This window comes from Sander lucioperca, chromosome 8 (assembly GCF_008315115.2).
Source record: "Sander lucioperca isolate FBNREF2018 chromosome 8, SLUC_FBN_1.2, whole genome shotgun sequence".
NCBI lineage: Eukaryota > Metazoa > Chordata > Actinopteri > Perciformes > Percidae > Sander > Sander lucioperca.
Window position 1 is genome coordinate 42,107,661 of NC_050180.1, and position 26,554 is coordinate 42,134,214.

Here is a 26,554-nt window from a genome sequence, read left to right on the forward strand (position 1 = left end):
ACTTTTTTTTCCGACATACTATACTATGACTTTTTTCAACATACTGTACTATGACTTTATTGGACTTTTTTCGACCTTATACTACTTATTTTCGACTTACTATACTATGACTTTTTTTCGACATACTATACTATGACTTTTTTTCGACATACTATACTATGACTTTTTGACATACTTTTTTTGAATTAGGAGGGAAAAAATTGAGCTCACTGGGATAATAAAACTGACGACCCTAAATATCAAGTTTATCATTAACAAAATCCAAATTATCCTTTCAAATTCTTGTGATTTTAAAATTAAAATAGAAGCACAAAAAGAAACAAACACAAAAAAAACACAGCAGAGACATCCTGTAGTGCTGATAATCATGCTTTATTAAATCAATAATTGGAGAAAAAACTCAAGGAGGCTGCGAAAATAGTCAACGCTACAACTCTAACTTAAATGAAACCAAAGTGCCGGGAGACACGCAAGACCACGTTTCTCTCCGTCCTCGTTCAACGCAGCGCCGGTTGGTTTTCGGCTGCCGTACGACTGCTTGGTGCCACCCGGCTTGACTGAACTCCTAAAAACTAACACACAAACACACTGCAGACCTCCGAGAGACAGCTCCGCCTCTGCAACCAAGCACAGCGCACAGACTCTTCGGTTTGTTTTGTTTTTTTCGTGATTTGCCAGGTTCGATGGTACGACTGAAGAGCCGTGAGAGTGGTCAGTTGCCAGAAGCGGAGCACAAAACAAAAAAAAAACGCTTGTGCTCAGGGAGTGCAGGCCGCTCGCACTGTGAGCATGTCATCGAAATGGCGGTATGACATAATCAGTCAAGAGCGCGAGGTCCAGTCGTCCTGCTTACATGAGGGTAGATGCAAACAGCACTCAGGATCTCGCGCTTTTGTTCCAATGCAACAGCACCGCAGTGCATTCATAGTTCTGTCTCGGATTGAGTTAACTTCAACAGGGAGCCTCTCTACCTGTTGAGGCAATCTTAAGACTTCAACGTATCGTTGAGGCACATTGTTTAGTTTCTTGGCTTAACAAGGTATTCGTTCCGAGTGAAACTTTCTCCTGTTAAACCACATTTAGTTTCACTTTGTTTCAGTTAATATTATTGTCATAAATAACAATGCATACATTTCCCATAACCGTTAAATTCGGCTATATACATTATGTACATGTCACAGAAAAATGGATCAAAAATCCTAAGTCATAGTTATCCAATATGGCACATTTTATAACAACTTTAGACTTTAGTCTAGTTTGGCATAAATTAATGTCAAGATTGGTACAAAAATAGTTCATATTTACAAGAACAGAAATCCAGATCTTTATGAAGTAGATTATTTTTGCTTAGTTAATAAATAAAAAGGCATGGAAGTAGGGAAAAGGGGAAGATCGAACGATTAGATATATTTTTTTTTTTTTACACTGATCGAATGCTAATGTGAACAGTCGCTGTGTCCGAGCCGAGCTCGTTGGACAGCTTCAGGGTGTATGTTCCGGCGTCTTCCTCCTTCACGCCGGTGATGATGAGCGTGGTCAGGTCCTCCGTGGTGTCGATGTGGAAGCGTCCGCCGGCAGTCACCTCGATGGCTCTGCCGCTGCGGGACCACTCAATGTGTTTGGCGTCGCCGGAGAAGGCGCAGGTGACCGTCAGGACTTTGCCCGGCTCGATGCTGATGTCCTCCGGCAGAGCCTCGATCCGCGGAGCACAACCTGGAAGACACAATAAATGTTTTAAATAAAATATTAGCGGTCGCAACATTTGGCAACAGAATGCTGAAGAAAACTTAGATTTTCTAAATCAGGTACCAAGAACAGCGTAGTGTTGCTAAATTCACTTACAGGGATGCAAGAAGTTTATGATTTGTAGCTATTCATTTTAAAAGAAGTGCCTTTCTGTTGAGTCTGAATAATAAAGGGTAACTTTGCTTTTTTCCAACCTGGTCCCTATTTTCCCATGTTTTTGTGTCTTAGTGACAAGTGGAACAACAATCTTTTGAAGTTGGTCCAGTAACAAGCAAGACCATTGCAGTCGGCAGTTAGCGAAACAAGCTGAAATGTAATGTTAATGGGCAAATGTCAACTAAAAACAGTTTTTGACCCTGACAGGCTCAGATTATTATTCTAAGTGTCTGACAACATTATGGAAAGGGTCCCTACAGAGATAGACCTTTTTGTTAAAGAGTAAGATACTTTTAGTTTCACCAAACCCACCAGACTCCATGTAAATAATCAGTACTTTTATCATCGTAAAACACATTTCATTCAAAGTGGACAGAAACTAAATCAAACTATCAAAAGCCGTCTTGGTTCATCTTTCCACTGTTCCAACAATCACCACTCTGGTTTGGTTGAAATAAACCCTTAATTCACCCATTTACATGTGGAGATATGCTGGCTCTATACACGCTAAAAGTCCTGATTATTTACATGGAGTCTGGTGTAGTTTGGTGATGGGGATTTCGGGGCTGTTTCATGTTAAACTGAAAGGATCTTACTCTTTAACTAAAAGGTCTATCTCTGTAGGGATCCTTTCATAATGTTGTCAGACACTTAGAATAATAATCTGAGTCTGTCAGCGGCAGAAACAGAACTTTTAGTGGACGCTGACTGACGCTGAACATTTGTCCTGTAGGGATGCATCCCGGTTCACAGCTGCCAATTACAGCGTTGTTACTAAAGCAGACCTACTTTTAAAATGCCACAAACTCCAACGACCAACTGTTTCATTACCAATCTTACCGATTGCTTTGAAAGAGGATCCCTCACTTTGGGAGCTCATGGCGTATGTCTCGGACGTCATTGAGGACATGCTGGACATGGACATAGTCTCGAACTTCATCTCGGCTGCCATGCTGCTGAAGGAGCTGGACTCCATCATGGATGACATCATCGCCTGCTGGGCGGAGGAAGAGAAGGAGGACGACGACTCCTCCATCACGTGCATTTCTTTCTTCATCATCATGGATGAGCTCACGGATGAGCTCACGGATAAAGACGACGACTCCTTCTGACTCATCGCCATTGATCCTGATGAGGGGTAGAGATGGAAATAATAATAAATATGTAAAATCTTCAGAATGACTTCAAAGTTAAGGCTGTTTCAGGACTAGGAAAAGGGAACCGAAACACAGTTCCAAATTAAAACATATTACAAAATGCCAAGAACCAGGTATACATAAAAAATTACAACCAGAATTGACAAGCAGATTTGATTTGATCCAAACGATACCCAGCCCTAGCCAGAATTTCTTTTAAATAGCATGAAATTGGACTAAATCTACTTGGATACTTGAGGCCGGTGCTCACCTTTAAGTGCCAGTTGCTGCTCACGGTAGGCTGTGATCTTCATCCGTATGGACTGGAACGCCTGTCCGGTGAAGGAGAAAGAGGATTTGGACACTCCTCCCTCTGAGGTCATCTCACAGGTGTACTCTCCCTGATCGCTGTCTGCCAGATCACAGATCAGAAGGCTGCAGGAGCCCTCCGAGTAGTGCATCTCGAAGCGGCTGCTCTGTGAAAGCCTCCTCCCGTTGACGTACCACACCACCTCTTTGACGCTGCTCTCGCAGACGCAGGACATCCGCACCGAGCCTTCGCTCGCCTCGGCTGTCAGCTGACTCAGGACTTTGGGAGGTTTCGGGATTGGGGATTTGACAGTGGGCGGAGAAACGACCCTCTTCGGGGACATGACGGGAGGAGGAGACTTCATCCTCGGGGGTGATTTGATTCCCTCGGGCTCAGGGGACTTTAAGGCTCTTGGGGATTTGATGCCTAAAGGTTCTGGAGATTTAAGTCCTCTTGGTGTTTTGATTCCCGCAGGTTCTGGAGATTTAAGTCCTCTTGGTGTTTTGATTCCCGCAGGTTCTGGAGATTTGATGCCACGAGGTGATTTCACTCCCTCAGGCTCAGGAGACTTGATCGGTGGCGGTGGTGACTTGAGTTTGGGTTCAGGGGATTTTAGTCCGCGTGGTGACTTAATTCCCTCGGGTTCAGGAGATTTGACGCCTGGAGCTGGTGATTTTAGGCTGGGTGCTGGAGAGGGTGTGGATGGCTCAGGAGACTTGACGCTCCTTGGCGTTTTAATTCCCTCTGGTTGGGGAGACTTCACGCTCGGCGTTGGCGACTTCACGCTCGGAACAGGAGACGTTATACTTGGTTCAGGAGACTTGACGCTTGGAGCTGGCGATTTAATCGAAGGCTCAGGAGACTTGATGCTGGGGACAGGGGACGTAACAGAGGGAGCCGGTGATGTGACGGAAGGCTCCGGAGACTTTACACTCGGAGTGGGTGACTTTACAGACGGCTCGGGGGATTTCACAGCCTTGACTTCCTCTTTGGTAACTGATCTGCGGATCGTCAGAGTGAAGTGAGCCTCCTGTCGGCCTGCTGAGTTCTCCACCACAACGATGTAGCTGCCCTCGTCGGACGCCGTCACAGAGGAGATCTCCATGCTGGACTTGTACTGCGTGGTGGTAACGCGGACGTGGTGAGACGAGACAATGGTTGTACTCTCATGTATCCACGTTACGCTGGGTGAAGGCTCGCCATCGATGTCGCAAGAGAATCTGGCGCTCTCTCCCTCTGCGACCGTCACAGACTGGGGCTTGGTAAGGATTTTGGCAGGAAGAGAAGGCTTCACCTTGTGGACAGAAACTTCCTCGGTCACAGCAGTAGCAGCAGAAGACGACTTCAGTTTAGCTTCAGACGTGGTGCGTTTTCCAGTCAGAGAAAACTTATCCGATGAATAGGAGGAATCAGATGACAGGTATTCAGCAGAGGCGTACTTGATGGAAGAATCGTATCTTTCAGCAGAGGAGTATCTCTCAGAGGAGGCAGCGTATCTTTCACGTGTGACAACTTCACGTGTCTCTGTTAGTTTAGACTTGCTCTCTTCCACCTCCAAGTGTGTCTGAGAAGAGTAGCCAGCTTTGAAGTGTGTGGTGTGATAGTGGTCAATCTTAGTGACTTCAGGGACGTATCCTTTCTGGACTTCTTCATCTCTGCGGCGAGAGGAGAAGGTGGTGTAGCCACCACCGGACACATCGAGGGTGGCGTAGTCAGACGCTTCTCCCTTGGCGTTGGAGCACACGCAGCGGTATGTGCCGCTGTCGTCTTCCTGACACTCCAGGATAGTGATGGACAACACACCACTCATGTTGGTGAAAATGTACTTTTCGCTGCTTTCGGAGATCGCAGTTCCGTTGTGGAACCACTTGACCTCGGCCTCTGGCTTGGTTTGGATGTTCAGGATGAATTTGGTGTCTTGGCCGATCGGTACGCGATGAGAGCGCATCCTGACTGTCACGCGTGGAGCGTGGTCCAGACTGAATGGCGTCTGGCTGACCACCTGGTATTTCCTCTCGGACTTCAGAGTGGCCTTTCTCGCCTCGTAGCGGGACATGATGTCGAAGCGGGCGGAACGCTCAAACCTGGAGGAGGAGCGGGATGACCTCTCCACTGACCTGATGGGGCTGGGAGAGCGAGGACGTGTCCTCTCTGGCGTGGGGGACCTCCGCACCACTGCCTCTCCCTCCACCTCTACTGGGGGCTTGGCACGTGACGGTCTGATCAGGTCGGAGACGGGACGCATGAGCTCGATGTACGTAGGAGACAGAGACCTTCTCCTTCTCATGAACTGGGAAACGGTGCGTTTCTTCTTTGTCTCAGAAACCTCGACAGACTCGTGCCTGACTTCCTGCCGTCTCTCTTTGAGTTCCACGGCACGGCGCTCAATGCGGACGGGGCTGCGGGTCGGAGAGGCTGAAAATCCGAGCTCTAGCTCATCCTCCAGCATCATTTTCTCCTCCTCAGTTTTCCTCATGGAAAGGTAGTCATCCACGGGCATCAGCAGCTCCTCGTCACTCATGTCTCCCAGAGATCTCCTTCTGGATCTAAAGGAGATCTCGGATTCAGGAGAAGGTGATCGGCGGGCGGGCCTGACAGTCTCCAAATCATCCTGAGTGAGTTTCGGAATACGCCATCTTGGCCTGTACTGGTCAGTGATTCTCGGGAGGGGCATCACGTAGAACTGTTCCCACCTGGACAGGCGGATACGTCTCTGCCTCTTCTGCACGATCCTCTCCATCTTCTCTGAAACCTCGTACTGGTCTTTCAGCTTTCGGTACCACTTCATGTCAGAGAGAGGCACAAACAGTTTGATAGCCTTGTCCTCATCCAGAGCTTTGGGATCGTGAACCACAGGCTCGGGGATCTCATACGGCATGAAGATCCTCCTCTCCTCCTCCAACTTCTTTGTCTCGGACTTCTCAACCGTGATGTCGAACTCACCCTCAACGTTCTTGGTGCTCACGGCGGGCTTGTACATCTCTGAAGCATATTTGAGCGCCTCCTGGGCTGTTGGGTTGAGAGGTACGAGCTCCTCAGTGGCGACAATCTTCAGAGCCATCTTGTGAGTCTTTTCAATTTGTTTCTGTACATGTCTGTGTTTCTCCTCCTCGCTCTTGTACTCTCTCCTGGTGTAGGTGAGGCGGTCCACCTTCAGGGTAGCCTGGCAGCTTGCAGAGCCGGCACAGTTGGTTGCAGTCACACTGTACACACCGGAGTCTTCGAGCAAAGTCTCTCTAATGTGCAAGACGTAGTAGTCGAGATCTTCCTGTATGACGACGACTTTGGGACCAAACTCGAGCGCATGACCGTCCTTCTGCCATTTCAGAGTCGGGGTTGGAATTCCTGAGACTCTGAGCTCAAAGCGCACACTGTGTCCCTCAACACACTCAACATTAGCCAGCAGACGTTTGAACATGGGCCTCATAGTTTCCTCTGTCACAGGATGAGGTGTCACGGTGAGACGCGCCTTGCAGCTATCTTCTCCAAACTTGTTGTTGGCCATGACAGTATACTCTGCATCGTCATTCATATCCAGGTTGTGGATCATTAGCTGATACAGACCCTTATCGCTGGTGAACGTGTACTTGCGGTCGTCATCGCCCGCCTTGATCCTTTCTCCGTTTTTCAGCCACGTCACGTGAGGCTCCGGGTGCACGGTGATAGTGACGCCGAAGCGCACGTCTTCACCGATGTAGGCGGAGCGATTGTAGAGAGGCAGAGTGAACTCTGGCGGTCTCTGCAGGAGTTTCGTCTTGTCGACTCTCCTCCTGAGTTTCTTGATTGAGCGGCTGATGTAGTGCTCTCGGATGCTCCTCACTGTCTCGACAAAGAGCTCTCCATAAGCGCTGTCCTCTCCCTCGTCGCTCACCACTTTGCATCTGTACACACCATCGTCACTCTCTTCGATGTCCTTAACGTAGATGCTGGCAAAACCATTGCTGTAGGTGATTTCATACTTGGCACTTGCGTGGAGCTGGCGGTTTCCGAAGTACCATGACGCCTGAGTGCTCTTGTCATAGTTGGTGATGCTACAAGTGAATCTGACGTGGCCGCCTTCCTCAGCTGAGGCATGCATGACTGGACCGGTGCGGAGGCCATGGTACTCACTTCCAATCTTCACTTTTCCCACAGCCAATCCTCTCTGGTTCTTGAAGGCACCGCCATAAGCCACACGAGCCGACGACACAATGATATCTACCTTCTTCACCAGAGTCTGGTAGTACCTTCTGTGTCTCAACGTCCTGATGATCTTGGTGCTGACATTCTCGATCTTCATCTTGAGCCAAGGGTGCTCCAGAGCCTCGTGGGCGGTCATACGGAGTTTCCTGTCTTTGACTAGAAGTCTGTCCACAAAGTCCATAGCCTCCAGGCTGATGTCGCTAAAGGCTTCACTGTCAAAGATGTACTCACAGTTGGAGATGTTCTCGATCATCTTTGTGATGGACTCTGCGGCAAACGGATTAAGGCCACTTAGCAGAATGTAAGCCATGACACCCACGGACCACATATCCGTGGCGGTTGTGACCAGGTCGTGACGGTGGATCTCAGGGGCACAGTACTCCGGAGCGGAGAACAGCATTCTGACGTTTTCTCCTGGCACCAGCAGCCTAGCCTGGCCCATCTCGATAATCTTTACATTGGTGCTTCTCCTTGTCGTGTAGACAATGTTGTCTGGGCGGATGTCGAAGTGGCCATAGTTGTGGCTGTGCATGAACTTGAGGGCGGAGCAGACTTGTCTCAGGTAGCGGACGATCTCCTGCTCTGTGAGCTCAAAGTTGCTGGTGCCGAGGCGCTCAAAGATGTCCACTCCGGAGATGAATTCAAAGATCAGGATGATCTCCTCCATGCTTTCAAAGTATTCATGTAGATAGATAACATTCTTGTGCCTTGCTACGTTGAGGGCTTCGATTTCTCGGAGAACCAACTCCCGGTCGGTTCCTTTGACTTTGATGAACTTGGCCATGAAGGTCTTCTTGGTGGCGATCTCCGTGCAGCGGTGGACCACTCCGAACTGGCAGCGAGAAAGCTCCTCAGAGATGACGTACTTGGATGACAGCTCCTTTACCTTGTAGAACAGAGCCTCCTCCTTGGTGATCTCTCTGGTTTCATCCACTTCCTCGTCATAATTCCTGATCACGGACGTGTCTTCCTTCGTCGTGATCGGCTCAGTTGGCTGACAAGGAGCGCTCAGGCCAAACTGGTTTTCGGCGACGACGCGGAACTGGTACTTGGTCTTTCCGAACATGTTGATGATTGTGATGCTGCAGTCTGCGGTGTGTCCTGCGCGGATCCATCTGTCCGCAGTTGTGGGACATTTCTCCACGATGTAGCCAATGATGTCGCTTCCGCCGTCGTTGGCAGGAGGCTCCCAGGTCAACGTGATGGAGTCCCGGCCAACGTCGCTGACAACCAGTCCCTTTGGAGGCTCAGGTATGTCGGCCACGTTCACTTCAATGGTTTGTTTATCCGTACCGAACCTGTTCTTTGCGGTAATGATGTAGTAGCCAGTGTCCTTCCTCTGCATTCCCTTCTGGAAGACGAGGGACGTGAACGACCTGGTTGTGATGACTTGGTGATAGATAGAGTTGGAGAGAATCTCCTGACCCTTCTGCCAAGTGATTGCTGGCTCTGGTTTGCCAGAGATGGGGATCTTGATGGTGATGTTTTCCCCACGGACAGCGTTGACTGATCCCATTCCCTGGAGCTCCTTGGGCAGGTGGATCTTAGCAGGAACTGGAATTAAAGTGACAAAAATAAGTAGTTTAATATTTATTCTATTTAGGACATTACACCTGCAGAGGACATCACTTAAAGAAGACCTATTACTCTTTTCTAAAATAAATATTGAGGTAAGCTAGGTATTTAAAAGAAATTCCTTGTAATCTTGGCTGTCGACGTTAATTGGAACATGTCTGGTTGTGTAGTATTTGGTTTGGAAGCTTTAATCTGTGAATTTTGACAGTATAAATTGCTGCTATAAACTCTTTTACAGAGGCAGCACAGATGCAGAAACTCTGAAATGCAGAAACGCTGACCAATGAGAGCAGACTTGGTTTTACAAAGAGACAGGCGCTGCAACAAAGTGTCTCAGACAGAGGGGGAAGTGTTTTTTAACATTAAAGCATGAAAACATTGTTCTAGTATGAACCTGAAAACGGTTTATAATAGGTCTCCTTTAATGGATTCTAAAAAACATGAAGAATAATTATTTTTGCCATACCTTCCACCTCCAGGTTGGCAGTGGTAGAGATGGATCCTGATGAGTTGGTGGCTCTGACTTGGTAAACTGTAGCATCCGTCTCATCAGCGGCAACGATGACCAGCTGGTAGTAGCCGCCCTTGAACTCCTGGGCTTTGATCTTGGTTCCATCGGCCTGGATCTCCTTTCCACTGCGGTACCATTTCACTAGAGGTTTGGGATGTCCCACCACCTTGTCACGGGAAAAATAACCAAGTTAAAAAAAATTAAAACATACTTGTGCTCATCAACTTGGCTGAGTGAAACAATCTTCTCCTTGGACTCTGGGTGTCCCTTCCACACTTGCAATACAATTGCTTGTAGTTTTGACACAGATTGAAAATTGTTGAAAGCAAATGCAATGTCAACTTCAATTTAAAAAAAGGTAACATAAGTACATTCTTCCTTCCACTGCTTTTCGGATATGTGACCCAAATCATCAAGTGTTTGTCATGCATGTCTCTCTATATGCTTTCTATTTTGTGTAATATCCTTATTTTCTGTATGACCCTTTCTGTTTTCTTTCACATGTTTGAAGTAAATTAGTAAGTAAGTACCTTGGTGACAAATGTGGCATTGGCCTGGTATTTGACGGTCATGTCCCTGATCTCCTCCCTGAAGGCAGGAGCGCGAGGAGACTGGTCGGACTTGGGGATGATTGGCGCTGAGATCTCACTCCAGTCGCTCTCGCCGCCCATGTTCTCACACTTGACACGGAACTCGTATTCGAAGCCCTCGAGCAACGCCGTGACCTCGTATTTGGTCTCCACAAACTTCTTACTGGTCACTGACATCCACTTGTTCTGCTTCTTCTCACGTTTCTCCAGGTAATAGCTGGTGATTTTAGCACCACCGTCGCTGCTCGGAGGCTTCCAGCACACGACGCATGAGTCCTTGGTGGAGCTGATGATGAATGGCTGCTGTGGGATGCCAGGTTTTTCTGAGAAATAAACAGGGAATGTTACTCCGGTGCTCTACACATGGGCTTACATTTCAACGAACAGTCACAGGGGACAGTTAGCATAAGATTTCTCAAGAGCAATTTTGAAGGGGACACAAATAACAGCCAAAATTATAATTTATATATAGGACATGTGTACATAGAGGAAAGCCATGCTACCGGTATTATTAGTGGAGCATGGAGCCATTAGCCTTCTTCTCAAAGTTCCTCTCTAAATTGACTGATTTTCATACATTTTTAACCCCACCTTTTTCCCAAAGAAGGGGTATCATTCATGTGCCGTGATAAATAAAATGTATATTACCACTTAATGAGTATTCTTGGGTTTATTGTTATAGGTGCATTGTTAGTCCTTTGTAGAACCAAACCTATGGAGGGTTGATAGTATGGAACACTTGTGCTTAATATATTTGGTACCCCTAAAATTGCATGTGGCCCCAGCCTGGCCGCTCTATTTGATATGGTCTGTACTGGCCTTTGGCTCTACATATCTGTTAAAAAAAATGAATAAAGAATAAAGTTCACCCTGCCTCTGCAATGTAGCCACAGAAGCCCAAACTATCAAACAAAACAAGTACGGACTTACCGAATGGACTCTTAATGATGACCACGGACGGGATCTCCAGAGACTCGCTGACTCCGTACTGGTTCTGGGCAGAGACTCTGAAGTAGTATCCAGCGCTCTCAATCAGGTTGGGGACACGGCAGGTGGTGCCAGAGACGGAGGAGGACACCAGATTCCACTGCTCGCCTTCTTTGGCCTCGCGTTTCTCCACAATGTAGTTGGTGATCATGGAGCCGCCGTCGTCTTTGGGAGCCTTCCAGCTGATGATGATGGAGCTCTTCAGCAGGCCTTCAACAACAATTGGGCCCTCGGGAATGCATGGTTTATCTGGGAGGAAACAAAAAATTGAATCAGTAACAGGTCTTTTTTTAATCGCGATTAATCACATAATTGTCCAGAGTATAGAGAATAATCACAAACGTTGTAACCTTTCTAAATGTACTTTAAAAGTATATTTTTTACAGTTGTTAAAGCTCAAGTGGTATTTCAGACTGGACGTCCTCCAGTGGTTACTCAGTTCACATCGACAGTACATGCAAATAACTTTAGTCTTGAGGAGAAAATCATCTGGAAGGGCTTTGAAACTAATCTTGCCATTCAAAAGACCCTCTTCTTTCTCCATTTCATTCCTTTTTTGGGGGGTTTTGAGTGATCATTGATTTAGTTTAAAATGTAAGAAATAAAGCCTGAGCTCAGAACAGGAAGTCTCTCTTTAAATTAGGAATGCATGTTTTTTTACACCATTTTCTGACATTTTAGAAACCAAACAACTAATCCATTAATCAAGAAAATAATCCACACATTAATCCGCCATGAAAACAATAGTTAGTCGCAGCCCTAAATTAATCAACTAATAAATTAGTCGACAAAATCATATGAGTGTTAGTCAACTTAGAACAGGACAGCCTTCAGGAGTCCGGTGTTACCTTGGATTTCCACGCGGAGCACGGTGTCGATGGTTCCGTACACGTTGCTGAGCTGCACCTTGTAGCGGCCAGCGTTGGTCTTCCTCTGGACGTTCCTCACCACCAGGTGGGTGTAGCTCTCTGTGTTTTCAATGATCACGTTCTCGGAAGCGTTCAGAGGCTTCTTGTCGTAGAACCACATGATCTGGGGAATGGGGCGTCCGATGTAGACGACGTGGAGGCGGAGGCTGGTGCCAGCGCCGGCTAAGTACTTCTCCTTCAGAGGGAAGCCGGGATGGAACTGCGGTGCCGCCTGCAGGCGCAACTTGCCGCTGGCCTCCACCTCTCCGGCCTCGTTGAGGGCCCTGCAGGTGTACAGGCCCTCATCTTCCTGCTCGTCCGTCAGGATGCTCAGCGAGTGGTTGCGTCCGTCAGAGCTCATCTTGTACTTGCGGCTCTGGATCAACTCCTTGCCGTAGCGGTACCACTTGATCTCCGGCAGAGGTCTACCGATGATGCCGCAGGTCAGAGTGCCCGACTCGCCAAGCTTGGTGGTGACGTCCTGGATGTCTTCCTTCAGAGCTGGAGCCTCACCAACTGCAGAAACATCAGCAGAGATTCTTTTAAACACCCTGAACTGCCATAACTATTATTTCTATAATAGTTCCTAGTTCCGTTATATATCCGTTTATTGTTACTATAACTGTTACTATAACTGCCACTGTTCATGATACCAACTGAACTCACACTCATAATTATTATGAGTGTGAGTACTAGTTGTTATTGATTGTTTCTTCTGTAAATGTAGTTTTAAACTCTTCTGATAATCTGGTTATGTGGATTTAGTTCAATTTAGTTGATATTTAAAGGAAAAAAAAGTCAGAAAATTTTCAAAATAAAAAATGGGAATATAAAAAAACTAACAAAAGTCTGAAGAAAAAAAGAGAATTTTCAATGGAGTATGTGAAGAAAAAAAAGTGGAATTTAAAAAATATAGAAGTCCGAGTATTTCAAGAAAAACAACAGTTTGAAAAAAATATTTTGATGTCCGAATTAATGACACGAAAACAAAACGTCCCTGGTGTGTAAAGACCTTTAGTGATTAAGTTGGCAGGAATAGGAATAGGAATTGTGCAGCAGCTCACCGCTCAGTTTGGTCTTGATGCCCATTGGCGTGCGGCGCGGTCGGCTCAGTCCGGTCTCGTTCTCAGCGAAGATCCTGAACTCGTACTCGGTGGCCTCCATCAGGCCTCCCATGGTGAACTGGCGGTCCTTGGAGCGCTCCTTGGTGCATTTCTTCCAGGCGCTTTCTCCAGCCTGCCTGAACTCGATCCAGTAGCCCAGGATCTCTTTGCCGCCGTCGTGCTCCGGCCGCAGCCAGTGGATAGTGATGCAGTCTTTGGTGATGGAGATGATGTCGATCTCTCCCGGTTGGCTGGGTTTGTCTACAAGGAGACGGAAAGATGGGAGGAGATTAATATTTAGTAAAAGTATTATTATAAAAGGAATAGGGATGTTAATGATTAAGAGTAATTTAGGTAAGGAGTCCTTTTTGTGTGTAGCAACAAGCCTGTGGAACTGAAAAAATGGCTCAGATGCCAATCTTAGTATGAGTTTTTATTATTGTATTGTCTTGATGGATCTATTTAATATATGTATGGATGTGATGATTGATACTTGATCTGCTGCCACTTGCTCTGCTTTTTTAGGGTTAGGGGGATAAAATCTGATACAAATTTATGAAAAAGGAAATGTGGGAACATAGGGCCTAATTTTGAAAAAAATCTTAGAAATGTGGGAACATAGGGCTGTGGGAAAATAGGCACGCTCCCACTTATTTATATCTTGTTTTCCAATGTCTTGTCTACTTATACTACTTATTCATATCAATGTATTCCTGCAGAAATAAGCCTTGTGTCATGTTAACTCACCGAATGGCTCTTTGCAGACCACGGACTCTGAGGCCGGCCCGGCCTCGCTCAGCCCAACCTCGTTCTGGGCCACCACTCTGAACATGTACTCTGCGTCGGGGATCAGGCCGCTGACGTTGTACATGGTCGTGGTGATGTGGGTCTTGTTGTGTCGGATCCACTTCTCCGTCGACACCTCTCTCCTCTCCACGTAGTATCCTGTGACACGGGAGCCGCCGTCGTCCCTGGGCCGCGCCCAGGACAGAGACACCGTCGTCTTGGTTACCTCCATGATCTCTGGAGGGTTGCTGGGAGGTTCTGGTGGGCCTGGAGGGGAAACACGTTGTTAGTGAAATCCATATTTACAACAGCAGCTTGATTGATGGTTCTGCGGAGGCTCAACACAGAGCTTTCCCCCGTGAGAGAGTGATGGGGATTATCTTTAGAGCGAGTAGTGACTCTAGAGTCATAGTGAGAGAAACAAAGTGTCTCCCCTGTTCTTTTAGCCTAGAAATCTAGACACACCCTAGCTGCAGCAATTGTAATTTGCAGCCAGGGGGTCTAGCAACCCAACGTTGGCTTGCGAGCTGGAAAAACCAAACTCTGGCCAGGCCAATCACATCGTGCATAGAGTTGATTGGCGGGGCTTAACATAATGACGGCAGAGTGGCCGACGGTTCCCCGTGAATTCCCTGCTACTTGAAAACAAAGAAATGGCTGCTGCTGCTGGTGAACAGCGGTCTTTGGAATCGGCTTTGGCCGTGACTCTGGAAGACTTGGAGTTCAGCTTTTCTTTGAGAAAAGAACAAAGAACGGCACTGAAGTCATTCTTAAAAAAGGAAGATGTGTTCGGAGTTTTGCCGACCGGATACAGCAAAAATTTAATCTATCAACTAGCGTTGCTCTGGTTGGTTGTAGCGCTATCCTATCGCGTGCAGAGGGAATTTATTTTGACTTGTCGTCTGTCTGTAGATTTTAACCCGTACTAATGTCTTGCTGTTTCCTGTTGCTTTGGTCTCTAAACATCTGGCCAGAAAGCTACAGTTTGAACTAATCCAACGCTTGTCCAGTCTAAGGCTTTTTTGTACCAATATATTCACTTTTTCCTAAAAAACTATTACTGTGTCGCCAGAATTTGACATTTTTCATTTTCATTTAAAGATCGTGACATTTAATGACACCCTACGCTCCCTCGCCGCGGACCTGTTCACTGCTGGACAAGTTTTAAAGAGCTGTCATACGTAGTGGAGAAGACCCGCGGTCTTTGCTCTTCATGGATCCTTCTCTACTGGTCACTTGGATGTTTTCCCAGGTCTTACTGAATGATGTTAACACTCTCATTGCATCTAACCAGTTTGTTAATTCACAAATACTAATAGCATGTTTCAGCATTATCATATTATCCCCCAAAGTTTTTTTTTAGTTGATTAGCTGGCTGGCTAACACTGGCTCATTACAGAAATGTGGATTAAAGTGTGTTGTCCTTTTAAATAAGATTAATTAAATGAAATCAGAACACGTAAATGTGTCTATTAAGTAGCTTATTTTGTCCAACATGTAAACAATGCAACTTTTGACGGTCTTTGGTGTTTTTTGCCCCCAACGTCTCTTCCCAGGCAGCGAGGCAATGGTTATGTTTAGGGTTAAGGTTAGGGTTAGTAGCCTGGAAGGTGCCGTTGGAGGCAAAAAACACCATTGAGCACTTCTGACAGACATCAGATGGGATTGGACATTGAGAACAATCACGAAACCAAACTCACTGAGTGGTGTTTTCGGCGTGATGGCCTCATCAGACTTGAGAGATCTGCTGATGCCGAACTGGTTCTCGGCAGAAACCCTGAAGTGGTACTGCACGTTCTCCTTCAGGCCCTTCACCACCAGAGAGGTCTCCGTCACGCGGGAGTCCACCGTACACCAGGCGGCCTTGGGAACCTCGCGCCTTTCCACGATGTATCCCAGAATGTCGGAGCCGCCATCGTCCGACGGCGGTCTCCAGCTGACCCGCACGGATCGGATCTGAATGTCGTCAAACTCCAGAGGGCCTTCTGGGACGTCGGGGCGGCCGATCACCTTCACCTGGAGGAGAAGATAACACAGGAAGTTAAGTTTCAAATATCAACCTGCTAACATGCAAACAACAGACAGCCTGTTAGCAGTAATAAACCCTGTGTCCTACCTGCTAACATGCTAACAACAGACAGCCTGTTAGCAGTAATAAACCCTGTGTCCTACCTGCTAACATGCTAACAACAGACAGCCTGTTAGCATGTTAGCTGTAATAAACCCTGTGTCCTACCTGCTAACATGCTAACATGCTAACAGCATGTTAAAAAGAAGGTGCTAGAAGCCAGAGTAAAAGAAGAGTCAAGTCCTGGCTCATTAAAAGTCTTTTAGTTTTTGTTTTTTTAAGATAATTTTTTGGGCATTTTAGGCCTCTATTTGTATAGGACAGCTAAAGACATCTGTCGCAATAAATGCTTGCTCTTGGGGGAATTACTAGAATTTTTGGGGCTTTGTAAACTACAGAGTGTGGTCTAGACCTACTCTATCTGTAAAGTGTCTTGAGATAACTCCTGTTATGATTTGATACTATAAATAAAATTGAATTGAAAAATGTAATTGAATTGAAAGGAGGGAATGACAGCACAGGGCCGCAGGTCGGAGTCAAACCAGCGGCCGCTGCGTCGAGGAGTTAACCTCTATATGTCTACCAGGTGAGCTACCCAGGCGCCCAAAAGCCTTTTAGTTTACATCGTTGTATTTATTGTATTAATAAATACTCTTTGTCACAGCCCAAAGTTTGCAGGTATGTCAAAAGCAGCGGTAGAAGAAGTATTCAGATCCTTTACTGCAGTAAAAGTACTAATACCACACTGTAACAATACTCTGTTACAAGTAAAAGTACTGCATTGAAGATGTTACTTCAGTAAAAGTCTGTAAGTATCATCAGGAAAATGTCGTTAAAGTATTAAAACATTGTAGAAAGAGTAAAGGATCAACCAGTTGTGTGTTTAATGGTCTAATCATCTCAGCTGGACTTGTAGCCGTTATATTGTCGGCTAGTTTACTTTAGAATCAAACATCAGATTTTATAAACTACATGTGTTCTGTGTGCAGTAATCTTAATGTGTAAAGTAACTAGTAACTAAAGCTGTAACAGATGAATGTACTGGAGTAAAAAGTACAATATTTCTCTCTGAAATGTAGCGGAGTAGAAGTAGAAAGTGGCATGAAAAGAAAAGACTCAAGTAAAGTACAAGTACCTCAACATCTGTACTGAAGTACAGTATTGGAGTAAATGTACTTAGTTACTTTCCAGCGCTAGTTTTTAATGTTCCTCCTGTGTTTCCCTTCAGTACATGTATCTCACCTTGATGTAGACGGCCTTCCTGCCGCATTTGTTCTCCAGCACCAGGTCGTAGCTGCCCGTGTCGTCTTTGTGCGCCTCTTTGATGACCAGCTCGGTGATGTCATCGTGCGTGGCGATCATGGCGCGGTGCGAGATGTCGCGGCCGTCCTTGGTCCACTTGCACGTCGGGATGGGTTTCCCCTTGATGGGCACGGACAGACGGATGACTCCGCCCTGCCGCACCACGTAGCCCTCCTCGTACTTACGTTCAAGCTCGTAGTCGGGATAATCTGGAGGGGAAAAAGATTAGCTGGTTGTCAATTAGAGGCAAAAACTATTTTTCAATTAAAAGATTTTAAGGCTCTCTATCTTCCATAAAACGTCTTCTTTCAGACTGGTGGAAACTAAACATTTATTTGACTACACTTTGTCTATTTGCGTCTGTAGATTTCTTCTACATACACCAAAAGTTAGCATTAGATAACGTCTCATTTGCATACTTAAACATTTGAATTTCAGAAAACTTGACAAAAAAACAATTAAAAAGTGACTAAAATGTTTAAAAAAGTGACGAAAAAGCAGAAAAAGTGACAAAAATGTTAAGAAAAGGGACAAAAACATTGAAAAAAAGTGACAAAAATGTTGGAAAAAGTGACTAAATCTTGGAAAAAGTGACAAAAATGTTGAAAAAAGTGACCAAATACGAAAATAACTGTCTTAATGTCAGTTATCAACTGGGGAAGTTTGGTGCTGATATCTGTTTTTACAATCCATATCTTTAAAGGTTTTGTTCTCAGACTCCTCGTCAGCAGCACTATCAGACATCAAACTTTCCACTTCCACTCCCCTTTATATTCTGAAGCTTTTTACACATGGCTTTGTTCAGATATCATTCACAGCCTGATTTATACAACATTTTATCCTTAAAAACATGCAGAAAAATGGCTGTTGACAGTATTGATAAAAAGAGATATCCAAACTTCCCCTTTGTAAAAACTTTTGACTCTAATATGTCACAAAATCAAACAAGAATGTTCACACATCTGTTCTGGAAGTGTATGCAAATTGGCGCAAATTTAATAAGAAAATGTATCATTCGCATATTTAAACATAACATTTCAGAAAACATAATGTCAGTAATCTGCTGGGGAAGTTTCATGCTGATATTCTCTCCCTTTAAATTACAGATTCAGGTAAAAGAGAAGTAAAAGTGTGTTGTTTATTTGTCTGATAAGTGAGCTATGGATTACTTACCCAGCATCTCCTGGACTTTAACGACTCCGGGAACCTCAGCGGGCTCTCCGGCGCCGCCGGCATTGCACGCCACAACCCTGAACTTGTACTCAGCGCCCTGGGGCATGTGGGTGAGCGTGTACTCGCACATCTTGGTGGGCGTGGTGTTGCACAGCGTCCATTCCACCTGGTCCACCTTCTGCATCTCGATGAAGTACCCGGTGATGATGGAGCCGCCCTCCTCTTCGGGCGGCAGCCAGGCCAGAGACACGGAGGTCCGGGTGGAGTCGGTGACTCGGGGCTGGACGGGAACACCTGGAGGCTCTGTTCAACAACACATAGACGTTTTGGTAAATACTGCATACTGACTCCAGTTCAGTCACTTTATTATCCCAAATGGGAAACTTCATATGCAGTCAGGAGTGAAAGATAAAAAGAAATTCAAACAACATACAAATAGACAGGACAACAATACAAAGACATGAGTACAAAAAGGAAAAACGTACTACATTACATGTGCAAATTAAGACGAGTTATTGGTAGAGATGGCCCGATACCATTTTTTGCTTCCCAATACCAATTCTGATACCTGAACTTGCGTATCGGCCGATACCGAGTACTGATCCGATACCAGTGTGTCATATATTTTATTATGTTTTAACAGCTGTATACTACTATCCCTGTATGATGATATGATGTATAACAGCTGTATACTACTATCTCTGTATGATGATATGATGTATAACAGCTGTATACTACTATCTCTGTATGATGATATGATGTATAACAGCTGTATACTACTATCTCTGTATGGATGATATGATGTATAACAGCTGTATACTACTATCTCTGTATGGATGATATGATGTATAACAGCTGTATACTACTATCTCTGTATGATGATATGATGTATAACAGCTGTATACTACTATCTCTGTATGATGATATGATGTATAACAGCTGTATACTACTATCTCTGTATGATGATATGATGTATAACAGCTGTATACTACTATCTCTGTATGGATGTGATATTAGTTCTATCTTTTTTGTCGGTCTGGCTCAGGTTAAACTCTTTGTGAAACATGAACAAACACAAACATGAACGCCACAGAACTTTCTTCTATTATCCAGTTTGACAGTCAGTTATAACGGAAAAAGAACAGAAATAAACTACTTTAACGTAGATGTTCTTTAGGGCTTTATGACGTGGTATCGGATCGGTGCATTAACTCCAGTACTTCCCGATACCGATACCAGCATTTAGGCAGTATCGGAGCGGATACCGATACTGGTATCGGCTCATTTCTAGTTATTGCACATGGGACAAAGGAGTTTTTACTCCTATTGGTCTTGAACCGGCTCGGTGCTCTATATCTGCGACCTGAGTGTTACGAACTCAGATTGAAGGGTGTGGTTTGTGCAGTCTAATATAGACCGGGCCTTGTGATGTACTTGCACACTGGTAAGACTGACTATAAATTGGCGGGTAGGCTTTAATAAATGCCAACCCTAGTCATTACACCCAGTTTCTGCAGCACGTACCGATGGGATCCATGGCAATGGTGATGGCAGAGCTCTCGCTGGGTTTGCCGGCTCCCCTGGAGTTGATGGCGGTGACGCGGTGTTCGTACTCCAGGCCCTCGATCAGGCCCGAGGAGCGGTACCGCGTCATGGTGACGGGGTTCTTGCTGATCTTCATCCAGCGGTCAGAGCCCGCCTCCTTACGCTCGATGATGTAGCCCGCGATGGTGGAGCCGCCGTTGTCCTCGGGCGGCTGCCACGTCAGCGTCATGCCCTCGTGGGTCACGTCCAGCACCTCTGGCCTGCTGGGAGGTCCCGGGATGGCTGCACGGGAAACACAGACGGATAGGTTATCAGATCCATTCATAGATTAACAGATCCATTCATAGATTAATATATCCATTCATAGGTTATCATATCCATTCGTAGGTTATGAGATCCATTCATAGATTAATATATCCATCCATAGATGAATATATCCATTCATAGATTAATAGATCCATTCATAGATTAATATATCCATCCATAGATTGACAGATCCATTCATATATTAATATATCCATCCATAGATTAACAGATCCATTCATAGATTATTAGATCCATTCATAGATTATTAGATCCATTCATAGATTATTAGATCCATTCATAGATTAATAGATCCATTCATATATTAACAGATCCATTCATAGATGGATAGATCCATTCATAGATTATTAGATCCATTCATAGATTAATAGATCCATCAATAGATTAATAGATCCATCCATAGATGAATATATCCATTCATAGATTAATAGATCCATCCATAGATTAACAGATCCATTCATAGATTAATAGATCCATCAATAGATTAATAGATCCATCCATAGATGAATATATCCATTCATAGATTAATAGATCCATCCATAGATTAACAGATCCATTCATAGATGGATAGAACAAACACACTCTGAAAACTAACTCAAACTAAACTAAAATGAAATCCAAAAGTCAAAACTAATTGGAAATTCTAAATAATAAAAACCTTGGTGTGTAGATTTTGTTGCCACAAATAAATTAGATAACGTATAGAAAACAGGGACGAGAACTCACTCTTAGGGCTCTTGCACTCCACCACCTCCGACTGCAGGAAGCTGCCGATGCCGAAGCGATTCATGGCTGCGACACGGAACACGTACTCAGTTCCCTCGGACAGTCTGCTAAACTTGTAGCAGGGACGCGTCACTGACTCTGAGACGGTGACCCAGCCCGGACGGTGGGCGTCGCGCTGCTCCACAACGTAGCCGCTGACGTTGGCACCACCGTCCTTCTCCGGAGGTTCCCAGCTGACCGTCACTGACACGCCGTCAGTCTCCTCGATCTTAATCGGACCCACAGGGATGCCAGGCTTATCTGGACGGACACAACAAGACCGCTGGTTAGAATCTTTTCATGTTCACGTATCTCATTCCCATTTCAAACAGAAGTGACATGGTGGCTGGCGTTACAAAACTGACTGAAAACTAAATGAAAACTGACTAAAAACTGACTTAACGCTGACTGAAAACTAATAATAATAATACATTTAATTTATATAGTGCTTTTCATGAACTCAAAGTCGCTTTACAGGGTAAAAACTGACCGAAAACTCCCTGAAAACTGACTGAAAACTGACGCTTAAGCTTCACCAAAATAAAGACTGAAAAACATTTACCAAACATTTACTCACAATGTGGCGGAAAGCCTTCTTACATTTACTCGCAAAAACGGAAAATTAACCAACATTTGTCGCTTGATGTGTTGATGATGTGTTAAAGTGGGACTTTCCCTCCTCACTAACTTCACCAATACATAATTCTAACGTGACGTCTGACTCTTCCTTCTTTCTATGTTCCTTGCCTTCACGTGTGTGCAGAAAGTCTAGGTAACACATTATAATAACCATCACTAATAAATTAGATTAAATTGATAGTTAATAAAACTTTACTAAATAGTCTTTAACTATCTTATTACCCAAAGTCTACTTACCGAGGATGATGACTTTGATGACCTCGGTTGCCGTGCCGACGGCGTTCTTCACCTCCAGCGAGTACCTTCCCGTGTCGTTGATGGTGGTCTCGCGGATGACGAGGCGGCTGAACTTTCCGTCGCTGTCGATCTTGATGCGGTCCAGGCTGTCCTTGAGTTTTACGCCGCCGAAGAACCAGGAGCAGACGGGCAGCGGTTTGGCCTTTATGGGGATGTTGAGGTCGATGGGTTTGCCGCGGTGCACGTAGACGATCTTCTGAGGGATGCCAGTCATGTCGATCTTCGGCATCACTGGAACACACAGCAGGGGAGTCACAAGTTATTACATTTCAACCATTAGACCAATCAGTCCTTCCAGAAAATTTTTTTGTTGAGTTTTTTTGTGATTGTTGCGGGCAAAAATCCTTGATTATTGCGGCACGTTTTCTTAAAAAATGCGATGGAATACGCGGAATATTTATGCAATTTTATGCGATGAAATTGCGGGAACTTGCAAAAACTGCGGTTTCATCGTGGCTTCATCGCGGGGTTTGCAGCTTTTCGATGATGTTCACGTCGCGTAATTACGTCACTTCATAACGTTCCCATGGCAACAGGGGAAAATGGCTGCTCTTGTGTGAAGTAAACGCAACATTTTTCAACTTTCTGCTAAGATATATGTGATTTTTTTGCAACGAAAATGCGGGGATTATGAAATCATGCAAGCCCCGCATATTTTGCGCGGAAATCGGCAATTTATGCGGCGAAAGTACGGCGTATTTGAAAAAATGCGCCCCCCGCATAAATATGCAGACTTTGGCTGATTATGCGTTGAATTATGAGATCACATAATCGAGTTTTTCTGGAGGGACTGACTAGTGGTTCTCAAACACCTTTCAATAATGTTCCCGCTTGAACAGTGTTTTTAAGCCATGTACTCCCTAACCAGCGTGAATGGAACGAAGGAGGAAGTAAGGCAACACTAGGGCGACAAAAGTGACAATAAAAAAAATAACTTTGAAAAAAGCGGGAAAAAACTATATAAATTCCATATAATTTAGCTGTGGCTGTATCCCTTCTAGCCACAGCGGTGTTTGTGTCTCACCCTTGATGTCCTGGATGGTGACGGGTGTGACGGTGTCCATGGGCTCGCTGGCCCCCCTGCTGTTGGTGGCTCGGACCCTGAACAGGTACTGGTCGTTCTCCACCAGAGACTGGACGGTGTGCTGGGACACCGACGCCTTCAGCGTTGCCACGGTGCTCCACCTGTCCGTGCCCACCTTGGAGTAGCAGAAGAAGATCATTCAGTCATCATTAAAACAATAATTAGATATCACAGTGTGAACTCAAACAGTAAAGAGTGTCTGAAAGGATTCGGCTGAAGCTTCTATATGCATAACGTACGTTCGTCTTATCGCAGGGTTCAACGTTAACCCTTGTGTTGTCTTCCTGTCAACCATCAAAACAAACACTTTTGCTGTCTCTATCTCAAGGTTTTAGCCGCTTTTAAAAAAAAAAAAAATTGCTTTATCTGACGTTTTGTCGCCGTAGATAGATAGATTAAACTTTTGCCGTATCCGGTCGGCAAAACTCCGAACACATCTTCCTTTTTTAAGAATGACTTCAGTGCCGTTCTTTGTTCTTTTCTCAAAGAAAAGCTGAACTCCAAGTCTTCCAGAGTCGCTACCAAAGCCGATTCCAAAGACCGCTGTTCACCAGCTGCAGCAGCCATCTTCTTTGTTTTCAAGTAGCGGGGAATTCACGTGGAACCATCGCAACTCTGCCGTCATTATGTTAAGCCCGCCCACTGACTCTATACACTATGTGATTGGCCTGACTAGAGTCTGGCTTTTCCAGCCAACGGAGAGTTGCTAGACCTCCTGGCTGCAAATTACATTTTTGACAAAAGAACAAAGAACGACACTGAAGTCATTCTTAAAAAAGGAAGATTTGTTCGGAGTTTAAAGTTGAATCTATCAACTAGTGTTGCTCTGGTTGGTTGGAGAGCTATCCTATTGCGTGCAGAGGGAATTTGAAAGACAACCGTTTATCCTGCCCCTCGGATTGAGCCCTGCCAATGGTGAGTTCCCAGACCCAACATCTGGATGTGGGTCTGGCTTGTCAGGCTACAAGTTCACAATAGACGGTAAGACAACAAAAGGGTTAACTTTCATGTATCGAGAGAGAAGCCTTTGGACCCACCTTGCAGGCGTCGATGATGTATCCGTTCAGCCGGCTGCCGCCTTCGTGCAGCGGCTTCTCCCAGCACAGCGTCACAGACGACTTGGTGACATCGACCACCTGGAGGTCCTGAGGTACCGACGGCACCTCGCACACCAGCACGGCCTCGGCCGTCTCGCAGGGCTCACCCACGCCGTAGATGTTCTCCGGCAGCACTCTGAAGAAGTAGTGCACGCCCTCCTCCAGACCGCTGATCCGGAACAGCGTCTTCCTGCACTCGGTGGTGACCGTCTTGTACGACTTCATGGTCGCCTCGCGCTTCTCCACGATGTAGTTGCTGATGTGAGCGCCGCCGTCGATGCTCGGGACGTCCCACGTGATCACCACCGACTCCTTGGTGTAGTCCTTCACCTTCACAGAGCCGGGAGGACCGGGGGTGTCTGCAGGAGAGAGACAAGCGTCTTTTTACTGGGAGACGTAGAGTAGAGCTGTAATCGGGCCTTAAAAGTTAGGCCCGACAAGGCCCGAGCCCGACAGAATTAGAGTTCAAGTTTCTTTAAAATCTGACAGTGATAGTACATTTTAGATTTTCTATCTCAAACTTTTATAGCTTGTTTATATGTTGTCTTTAAGGACTTTAGAGTTGTCTTACATGCTGAGGCCCAACTAGTTATGCGATAGGTCGTGTGAGACATGATCATTGCATCAACGTATAGCCTAGCTGATTCTGTGGAGACGTTTGGGTGACTTACCGTAGACTTTAACCAGGATGACGGCAGTCTTCTTGCCAGACGGGTTCTCCGCCTCCACGATGTATTTTCCCGAGTCATAGCGGTTGACCTTCTCCAACATCAGTGAGGTGGAGCGCTCGGTGGTCTCGATGTAGCCGCGCCGCTGCAGCTCCACACCCGTCTTCCTCCAGGTCACTACGGGGGTCGGCCGGCCACCGACAGACACAACCAGATGCAGGGTTCCTCCGGCGCGCACGCACACCGTTTTCTTCAGGTCCTCGGCCAGCTCCAGGTCCGGCATTTCTAAACAGAGTGGAGAAGAGTTAGACGACAGTCCCATAATCAGGCTGTGTTAAATGTGCCCTATGTGCCCACAGCCCTATGGTCCCACAGCCCAATGGTCCTACAGCCCAATGTTCCTACAGCCCAATGTTCCTACAGCCCTATGTTCCCACAGCCCTATGTTCCTACAGCCCAATGGTCTCACAGCCCTATGTTCCTACAGCCCTATGTTCCCACAGCCCAATGGTCTCACAGCCCTATGTTCCCACAGCTCTATGTTCCCACATTTCTAAGATTTTTTTCAAAATTAGGCCCTATGTTCCCACATTTCCTTTTTCATAAATTTGTATCAGATTGTATCCCCCTTTCTCTCAATTTGGTAGCCAATTACGCAATGGACTACAGATGGAATGTAAACCTAACCCTAACATCGGGCCGAATTTTAAGAAAAATATTAGAAATGTGGGAACATAGGACTGACCCCAAATGCGTTAAATTGTCTTTTCTGTTTTGTTTTTATACGTTTAGATATGGGCCACCAAACTGTACTTTGGCTGTAATCTATACAAATAATTTTACATTATATTAACCGAAAAGACGCGAACCAACTCATCCCAATTTAGCAAATTTATCTCACGTCAACTGTTTAATTCTATCGTTATAATCGTTTTTTAACTGTGTAATATAGTTTTGGTTTAGTTTTTCTTAAAGGTTTTAGTATTTATTAAGTTTCAGTTATTGTGGGATTAATGTGCTGGAACTCACCGATCCTCTCCAGCGGCTCGACCTCGGCGCTGGGTTCGCTGAACTCGCCAGTGCCTTTGCTGTTGATGGCGGCGACTCTGAATCTATACTTCTTATTGGCTGCCAGGCCGGCGGCCACGTACTGGTTGGTGCTGAGGGCTTTGGCAGTGGCGCGGTACCACTGCTCCGTGCCCTCCTCCAGGATCTCCACCACGTAGCCGCTGACGTCCGAGCCACCGTCGTACATGGGCCGCGTCCACGTCATGCTGATGCTGTGCTTGGTCGTGTCCGTGATACGAGGCATGGATGGAGGAGCCGGGGTATCTGGGAGGAGAACACGACAAACACAACAATTACGTTTAGTTTTAGATTCAGATCGGTTGCGTCTGAAATCTCCTCCTCTGTCCTACAGAATGGAGAGAGGAGGGAGGGAGAGAGGAAGGGAGGAGGGACGGCGAGAGGGAGGGAGAGAGGAAGGGAGAGAGGAAGGGAGGAGGGAGGGAGAGAGGGAGAGGGAGAGAGGGAGGGAGGAGGAAGGGAGAGGGAGAGGGAGGAGGGAGGGAGGAGGAAGGGAGAGGGAGAGGGAAGAGGGAG

The 26,554-nt window shown here is 45.8% G+C and overlaps 1 protein-coding gene across 1 annotated transcript in view; it reads right to left on the minus strand.

Annotated features, from left to right (window-relative positions):
• Positions 1-353: 353 nt before the first annotated feature.
• Positions 354-26,554, minus strand: part of ttn.2 (titin, tandem duplicate 2) — a 363,393-nt gene continuing 337,192 nt past the window's right edge. The window contains exons 206-224 of the mRNA XM_036004140.1: positions 25,982-26,284; positions 24,956-25,237; positions 24,225-24,643; positions 23,128-23,302; positions 22,044-22,334; positions 21,129-21,428; positions 20,058-20,360; positions 18,534-18,836; positions 17,301-17,569; positions 15,691-16,006; positions 13,952-14,257; positions 13,166-13,465; positions 12,042-12,617; positions 11,137-11,442; positions 10,147-10,529; positions 9,572-9,782; positions 3,310-9,084; positions 2,743-3,030; positions 354-1,713 (exon numbers count right to left, since the gene is read on the minus strand). Of these exons, the coding sequence (XP_035860033.1) occupies positions 1,421-1,713; positions 2,743-3,030; positions 3,310-9,084; positions 9,572-9,782; positions 10,147-10,529; positions 11,137-11,442; positions 12,042-12,617; positions 13,166-13,465; positions 13,952-14,257; positions 15,691-16,006; positions 17,301-17,569; positions 18,534-18,836; positions 20,058-20,360; positions 21,129-21,428; positions 22,044-22,334; positions 23,128-23,302; positions 24,225-24,643; positions 24,956-25,237; positions 25,982-26,284 (11,399 nt within the window). The 3' untranslated portion in view covers positions 354-1,420. The remainder of the gene's footprint in view (positions 1,714-2,742; positions 3,031-3,309; positions 9,085-9,571; positions 9,783-10,146; positions 10,530-11,136; positions 11,443-12,041; positions 12,618-13,165; positions 13,466-13,951; positions 14,258-15,690; positions 16,007-17,300; positions 17,570-18,533; positions 18,837-20,057; positions 20,361-21,128; positions 21,429-22,043; positions 22,335-23,127; positions 23,303-24,224; positions 24,644-24,955; positions 25,238-25,981; positions 26,285-26,554) is intronic.